A 9,287-nucleotide genomic window follows, 5' to 3' on the forward strand; every position below is an offset into this window, starting at 1 on the left:
TAATCTATATATATAATATATAGTTGGAGAAATCTTGTAAAATCACCCGCATAGAGTTAGGCAAGCCCAACAAAAAGGGGACCCCACTATCTACTTTTACCATTGTCTTTGATCATGACTTTTAGCTCCTAAAACACAAAAAAGGAGCTTATCTATCCAACTTCAAATTCAATCCCAGAAAAAAAAGATCTTAATCTCTTAGAGCATGTCATGTTATTTGATTACAAAAAGTGCGGAGGGAAAAAAATAATAACAATAACAATAATAATAATAACCTCATAAAAACCCTAAAAACCTACCTTTCTTTAAGACATTTCCGACAAAGCAGGTTAAACAAAAGCATATAAGACAAAGGAATTAAGTCAAAGTTTGAAAAAGAAAGAGATTTTGCATACAGTGTTATGTCCATGCATTAAGTTTGTCTTCAAAATTATTAAATGTGAGAAGAGATAAGAGTGTATGAACAGTAAAGAAAAGAAAGTCCCAATTTACAACCACAACTGCCAGGTTCAGGGGTTCCTTGGAGTAGCATTAAAGACACTGTTTTCAGTTTCAGATCTTCTATTGCACACATTACATACATTACCAGCACCAAAAGAAAAAACCCCAAAAAAGAAATGGAACAACAAAAGGGTAAAAGACAAGAAGCTTTTATAAGGGGAAAGCTGCATTGATTTCTAGATGACATTTTAGTTGGAATCAGAAGAAGTAAGAAGAAAGAAGAAATAATGGGGGGCTCTGAGGCTCTTAGCATGTTGTTCTTCATCATCACCACCTTCTTGATGATGATTCTGCTATCATCATTGCAGCAAAGTACCCACATTATTTTTACTGTGGATTCTTTGTGGAATAGTTATGATGTTCATGACATGTATTTCATTGACGAGAGCAGCATTCAACAAGGGAACAACATCAATGATGGAAACAGCAAGAAGAATGTTGAGAAAATCTCAGGTTTGGATGAGAATGAAGAGAAGCAAGCCATGTTTGTTGAAACATTCAGAACATTGCTTGGACTCAAAAGCTTCCACGAAAAAGTACCTTCTTCATCTTCTTCTTCTGAGTTATTATTCTCATTCTCATTCTCTCCTTCACCTTCTCCATCACCAACAAGCATTGAACCTGAGGCTGTAGCTCCATTATCTCCAGCACCTTCTCCTGTGGTTCACAACCATCCTCACCATCATCATCATCATCATCATCATTATTATCATTCTCATTGGAATCTGAAGAAAGAAGCTCATCATCATCATGAAGAAGATAGAGGCAGAGCTAAGAAAATACTAGTAGCAATTCTTGTTTCTGTGGGAATTGCTACATTAATTTGTGGTTGTGCCTTAATCTTCTTCTGCAGGAAATTCAGGAACCAAAGGAAGAAACCAAAAAGGACCATGCCACTCTGTAGCAGCAAGAAAAAGAACAAAAACAAGGTGAGTTTAAACTCAAGGCTAGATCTGTTTTATCTTGATTCCTTAGGTGAAGATTTAGAACAACAACAACAAGAAGAAGCAGAAGCTTGCACCTTGAAAGAAATTAGTTATCAGAATAATCCTACTGAAGAATGTGACAATGTTAGTAGTTCTTCCACAAAGGAGATTCTACCTGTTCATGACGAAGAGGAAGAAGATATTGAATCTGAATCTGAATCTGGTGGAAGAGAAATTGGAATCTCTGCTGACCCTGAAGAAGAAGAAGAAGAAGAAGAGAATCATTCGTCAGAGAATGAAAGTTTTCATTCCATTATTAATTCACAAACAAATTCAAGACTCTCTAATGCTTCATCTTCTAGCCTTGTTAGTGAAACATTGATGTCACCAAAGGATTCATCACCATTACCAAACCAATTTCTTAGTTCACCAAATAACTCAATTTCAAACCCTAAACCACCGCCACTTACTCCAAAACATGAAAATCAAGAAACTGATGAGACTATTAACCAATTTGTCAAACCCTCTACATCTCCACCGCCTCCCCCGCCACCGCCGCCGCCACCAACTCCGCCTCTTCAAATGCCACTCTTCAGATTACATTCTCTCACTTCTTCATCCAGAGCTTCCTCTCCCTCTCCGCTTTCTTTAAAATCTCATAACTTCTCATCACCATCTCCAAGAAACTCAGACTCAAATCAAAGTCCTCAAACAGAGTTGCCTTCTCCGCCGCCGCCGCAACCGGCGAAATCTCCAGGCAACAACAACATTCCACCACCGCCATGTCCACCACCGCCATTTCCAAAGGGCAATGTGAAAACACCACCTCCTCCACCATCTCAACTACCTCAATTCACGGCACTAGGCAAAGATGGAGCACCGCTTCCAAAACTGAAACCGCTTCATTGGGACAAAGTAAGAGCCGCACCAAATCGCACTATGGTTTGGGATAAACTAAGATCAAGCTCCTTTGAGTAAGTATTCAATGGATATGTAATTTGTGTTAACCTTTTTAAGCATATTATTTATGAATTTTAATTTTAATGATTTCAGGTTGGATGAGGAAATGATTGAGTCACTTTTTGGATACAATTTACAGAGTTCTATCAAGAATGAGGAAACAAAGAGCAAAAGCCCTTCTCCAAGCAAGCATGTTCTTGAGCCTAAACGGCTTCAGAACATTACGATACTCTCAAAAGCTATAAATGCAACAGCTGAGAATGTATGTGAAGCCTTAATACAAGGTAAACTCCTCAATCATAAAACTATAATTGATGAACCAATTTTTAGTCAGGTAACACATCAACTTTAAGATTCTTTGTCTATAATTTGAAGTACAGGATTGATACTTTAAGACTTGATTTTAAAAAGTTGATTAATATATTGGTCTAAAAAATTGGTTTCTTAATTATATTGGATGTATACTAAAATCAGCTATTAAAATCAACTATTAATATAAAATATATATTAAAATAAAAAATACATATAAAAAATTAAATAAAATTATATATTTATACACAAATACATAATAACTAATTTAAGAATTTTTTGTGTACATACAACATGATTATTTTTATATTAAATAATGTATACTAATTTTAATTACACGTTCAAAACTTCAATATGCATTTATCATCACAAGTATGATGGAAATAATACATAATGGTGTAATGTAAATAGGGTTAGAAGTGAATTGAGTTGAGTCGCTATTAACGAATAGAGCTAAAGCTGGTTTATGAGCTAAGTTTGACTCACTTCTAATACTAAATGTAATGTTTCATACAATGAGATTAAGTAATTAAAACCTTATATCTATTTTGTTAGTGAATATATTTTCAATAGAAAAGTTAACATTCATTATGAAGAAAAATAAACATATGTATAATTTATAAAAATAAACAAAATTTAAGCATTATTAAAAAAATGAAAAATAAACATAAACACTATCCAAACTAATTAATAAATATGAAAGGCCGCTAAATACAAATAAAACTAAAATATCTTTTTAAGTCATATTTATTTCTTCAATAAATATTTACTTTTTATGTAAAATATATTTACTATATATAGACGTATATAGCGACATTTGGTATATATAAATTAAACCCTAATTATTTTACAAATTCTCTGTTACGTCTTACGTGGTATAGACTTTATGGACATTGGTTAAATAATGTAATGTTTGTCCCATACTATGAGATAAAGTATTTATCTCTTGCTACTCATGAAATTTAATAATGTGATGAATATGAGAATATTATATCCGAACATTTTAATGGAATGCCAATTTACTCGAACACCGACGTTTTATTTATTTATATGCATCACGGGATGCATGGGAATTTATGTGCCACGTGTCTAAGCAGACTATTCAATTGTGGAATCAAGGTTGCTACATAAATCTACTAAGATTAAAAATCCATTTTGTGAAAAATGCAGGTAAGGGCCTTTCTTTGCAACAACTAGAGGCATTGGTGAAAATGGTGCCCACAAAGGAAGAGGAGGCCAAGCTTGCCAACTATAAAGGCGACATCAATGAACTGGGGTCCGCAGAGAGGTTTGTGAGGGCAATGCTTCAAGTTCCATTTGCCTTTCAAAGGGTAGAAGGCATGCTTTACAAGGAGACTTTTGAAGATGAAGTTGTTCACCTAAGGAACTCTTTTTCAATGCTAGAGGTAATACTCATCATCATGTTACCAAAAACTTTTAATGCTTTACTTTAGGAAAATTCTTAGAGCTAATAATTAAATCATTAAATGTGTAGCACCTCAGTTATGGTTGAAATGTTGAAAACTCTGACAAAATGTGAATGTATTACTATTAATTCGAAAATGCACCGTTTAAAATTTTTTCCAGACCTAATACTCAATTTAGTCTGTGACATTGTATACACATTTTAGTTTAGTTTTTAAAATTTTAATCGTTTCTATTTAGTTTTTAAACTTTTACGAATATAATTTACCTTAATTCTTAGAATAATTTTGGGCAAACAGACATTATAATTGCATTTAATTCTGAAAACGAAATAAAATAAAATACTAAAAATAAGATAAAAAAACAAAAATACAAAAATTATTAATATTTTTATATTTTATTTAGTAATAAATTAGAATAAATTATAAAAATTTAATTTATTCTTATTTTTTATTTAAATAATTTAAAAAAATATATAATAATAAAAAAATATAATTATAAAAAATTAATAAGAATAATAAAAAAATAAAAAATAAGTTATGTCTATTGTCAGTGTCTCAATATCTTTTTTGTCAGATTGGACATAAAATGTACTAATTTAGTATTTTTAAACACAATGTCTTTGTCTATATTTCATCTGACAAACACGATTTTGTGTCTTTAGATTTCTGTCTCCTATAAACAAACACAACCTAACGAAATGCTAATATAGATAGGTGAATGCCAAGTTGGATTGTTGAAACAACACCAGTTTAGTTTTCACGCTCAAATAACCAAAAAATATTGCAGTGTCACTTGTTTTGGTGTTTATTGAAACATTTTTTTTCCCAAAACAAGTAATAGGATATCGTTTTTGTGCTATTTATTTGTCAAAACAAAAATTACCTTATTTTTAGGAGTGTAGCATGACATACTACAAAAAAAAGAGAGTTATTTTAACACTTTTTTTTTTAACACTATAGTTAAGTGTAAAAATTAATATATATTTTTGACAAACAATTACAAATGTCAAATTCTCTATATTTTCTTGATGAACAATTTGACTGTAGAAAATTTATCCTCAATTTTGACACTCATTTATTTTCAACTTACTCTACTATTTCTCTTTTTCGTTGAGCTCTGTCAATTTTGGCATCACACTGCTCTCAGTTTGAAATCATACTACTCATATGGTCAATAAGTGTCAAAATAAATAGTATTTTTGACGGTTAATAAGTATTACAAAAATATATTCTCAAATTTTTCTAACAAATTAATTTTGACGGCCAATATTATCAAAATAAGTTTAAGCTTTTTTTACAATTACTTATATGTTAAAAATACTATTTTTGACAAAATTTTTATTCACATATTTCTATAGTTAAAATAGTGTCAAAATTTTTTTTTTGACAAATTTTAATTTTTTTGACACATATAATCCTAAAAAATAATCTATATTGTTGTAGTACATTCGACTATTTATATTAGCGTTCCGTTAATGTTTGTTTGTCAAAAATTGTTCTGAGAAGGAACGTGAGTTATATTTATAAAGTTTAAGGACTAAATAAAGATAATTAAAATTTCAAAAATTAAATTGAGACTTTTGTGTAAATTTAAGAATTAAATTGAATATTTTTTTCAAGTGATGTGGTCAAATATGATCATTTACTGTATGTTCTTTTAAATGGGATAAAAGAATATATAAGAAAATATGTTATATGGTAAAAGATTATATGAAACAAATTTGAGAATATCTATTTATTTTTATATTATTAAATTTAACGATAATGTTAAAAAAACAAAAAAAAAAGATAAAATTTATTTTATTTAATATTCATTAATTATTGTAATAATAAATACTAAATAAAATAAATTGTGTCTATTTTTGACTAATTTATTTTGATTACCAAATTTTTTGTAAATCCAATTGTTGCAATGTGACATGCTATAAATCACAATTTAAAACGATGTTCTTATTGTCCCTCATTTCAATGACATTTTAAGTTTTATAAAACGTATAATTATATAATTATATTGGGTTTTATTTAACCAATGTTGATGATATATTTTCTTAATGTTAGACTTTACAGTTTTTTTAATTTAATTATTATACATAATAACATGAGAATTGATTGTTTTCTTACTTAATTATTGATCATACATGACAGTTAAATAAATTGACATGAAGTTACTCAAAATAGTATATATGCCTTTAAATTCTTCAATTAAAAGTTTTAAATTTGAATATTTCAAATGGAAAAATCTCTGTTAAAAAATTCTGACTCCCTTTGTGAAACCTAAATCGGGTCACATTTTAATATTTTCAATGCACTAAATAATTGTAGAAGTTAGTTCATTCTTTCCATGAAATTTTCTACTTCAAGATTCTTTAATCAAAACCCTTTTAAACAAGTAATCCAACGTTAAATTAAAGAAACACGCACCATGCATACAAATATGAAAGTTCTTGCTTATATATCAATTTTATTATGGAGCTAACAAAAAGAGTCAACTTCAGCTAATAAATAATTATTGGGTGATAGCTAAACAAAGTCACTTGCTATGTTTTTTAGGAAAATAATTTTAGAGAACTAACATTATAATAGTCAATAAATGTATTATAGTTTGTTATTAAATAAATCTAAGTATAAAATATGCCAGAGATGAGTTTTTATTGAGTTTAAATTTTAGATTTTTTTAATTGAATTTTGGATATTCTCATTTTTAAGAGTTTTATATGTTTTTTTCTTGTGTTTTTTTCTTGTGTTGAATATTGATTGCAATATTTGGTTCTACAATGTTGAATCTCAATTTTTTTTTTTAAATTATTCTTTTACTCATTCTCACTCCTTTTTTCTTGGTACCAACACTACAATTTTACTTACTACCACCGTCGCTCGACCACCCACGTCGCCGGGCAGTCACCCACTATCGCTGACCAGCACCCTAGATCCTAAATAATTTTAACCCTAAATTTTAGATCTTAGATTCTAAATTTTAAATTTAATCTTAAATTTTATACCCTAAATTAGTTTTATTTTGTTTGACTTTTGAATGTTCCTTTTACTGAGTTTTAGATGATTTTATTGTTTTTAATTTTGAATATTTCCTTGTAATGTTTATTTCTTTCTAATTATTGAGGATATGCTACGTGTATACTAAAATCAGCCATCAAAATCAGTTATTAGTATAAAATATATGCTGGAATATAAATACACATTAAAAATAAACTAAATCACACATGTATTTATACACAAATATATTGGTGACTAATTTTAGTAGTTGATTTTAGTATACAAATAGCATTTTTGAATTTTAAGTTACTTGGCATAATTAATGTTGGAGTCCTATAGTTTTTCCTTACATATATGTGAACTATGTAGGAGGCATGCAAGGAACTAAGATCAAGCAGGTTGTTCTCGAAGTTACTAGAAACCGTGCTGAAGACAGGGAACCGCATGAATGTGGGGACGATCCGCGGCGGGGCAAGAGCATTCAAGCTCGACGCCCTTCTCAAGCTAGCAGACGTCAAAGGCATTGATGGCAAAACCACGCTGCTCCACTTTGTGGTTCAAGAAATCATCCGATCCGAAGGGATTCGAGTTTCAGACAGCATCATGGGAAAAATAAGCCAAAAGAACAACAAAAACAGGACCGAAGAACAAAAGGAAGAGGACTACCGAAGAATGGGACTTGAATTAGTCTCTGGCCTAAGCACGGAGCTCTACAATGTGAAGAAAACCGCTACCATCGACTTAGATGTTCTTGCAAGCTCTGTGTCAAATCTATCTGAAGAAATGGCAAAGCTAAAACAACTCGTGGGGAAGGATTTGCATAATGATGGAGAGAGCAGTGAGGGGTTTGTTAACACTATGATGTGCTTCTTGAGTTATGCTGAGAAGAAGCTGAAGGAGTTGGAAGGAGATGAGAACAGAGTGTTGTCACGTGTGAAGGAGATAACTGAGTATTTTCATGGTGATGTCAGCAATAAAGAAGATCAAAACCCACTTAGGATCTTTGTTATAGTGAGGGATTTCTTGGGGATGTTGGATAGCGTGTGTAAAGAGCTTAGAAGGAATAAATCTACTCGTAGCCCAAACCCTCTTGCACCATTTAGATAGGATTTTGAGAGTAGGATATTTTGGGAGTGTGTGTGTCTCCCTGCTTCTCTGTTCATAGGAAAATTCAGATTTTTCAAAGGATGTTAAGTTTATAACTTTGTTTTGCTTTTTTTTTTTAAATATTCTTTTAATGGAGTTTTTGGAATATTTGGAGCTTTTATCAGTTGGAACTTAGAGCAGAGCTTTTCTTCACTTCTTGAGGAATCATTAAAGCCATTTTAACTTTGGGAATGGGAGTTGTAGACACTAATCCTTGCCCTTGACATTGTTATGTTGTTAGAAATACTAATAAGTCGAGTTTTGTAAAGAGATCTGAATGCACTAAGATTCGTGTGTACTTATATGTAATTATTTTAATTTCGTACATGAAGTGATATATATGATTTTATTATGTCAATTTAATATACAGGATAACGAATAATAATAATATATTTTTCATGTATTTTTATCTTGCAATATGAGCCAACCATTATTAAGAGTTAAAACTCAAATAGCATAATTTTTTTATTTTCACCTAAAAATTTTGGGTTTGAGTCTCACAATAAATTACTGTATATATAAGACAGAAAAATCATGACATTTATTTAAGCAGATGAGTGAAGTAATTACTCAACTAACTTTTTTTTTTTTTGGTTTAATATGGGGTCTAAGTCTAAAAGAGAGAAATTACACTATAGCGAATTGAAACTCATTTTGACCCCTGAAATTTTCATCCGATTTCAATTTTGACCCCCAAATTTCGAGTTATCCAATTAAGACCCTCAAATATTGGATTGTACCTCACGTTTGTCCTTAGAGTTATCTCCGTTAACGGATATTTGATGTGACACGTTAAGTTGACACATAGAAAACCCTAAAACGACTTCGTTTTATGTTCCTTCCCAATTTTCACTCAACGCGACGTCGTTTAAGGGTTTGGTTGGGTTAAAAAAGTTGGGTCAACCAATAGATGAAAACACAGACATAACTTGACCCTTCTTCTTCCTTTTCCTTTTTTTTTATTCTTCTTTCCCAAGTTTTTGTTCTTCTCGCATCCTTGATTGTGAGAAAGGAGAATCAGAGTAAT

General features: G+C 30.5%; 1 protein-coding gene across 1 annotated transcript; it reads left to right on the plus strand.

Annotated features, from left to right (window-relative positions):
* Positions 1-461: 461 nt before the first annotated feature.
* On the plus strand, positions 462-8,618 carry LOC107618869 (Actin-binding FH2 (formin homology 2) family protein). The gene is made up of 4 exons (XM_016321042.3): positions 462-2,401; positions 2,481-2,671; positions 3,867-4,102; positions 7,484-8,618. The coding sequence occupies exons 1-4, from the start codon at positions 729-731 to the stop codon at positions 8,219-8,221; spliced, it is 2,838 nt and encodes a 945-aa protein (XP_016176528.1). The 5' UTR covers positions 462-728; the 3' UTR covers positions 8,222-8,618.
* Positions 8,619-9,287: the final 669 nt, after the last annotated feature.

The sequence above is a fragment of the Arachis ipaensis genome, chromosome B9, assembly GCF_059453495.1.
Source record: "Arachis ipaensis isolate K30076 ecotype BB chromosome B9, ASM5945349v1, whole genome shotgun sequence".
In the NCBI taxonomy this organism is placed as follows: domain Eukaryota; kingdom Viridiplantae; phylum Streptophyta; class Magnoliopsida; order Fabales; family Fabaceae; genus Arachis; species Arachis ipaensis.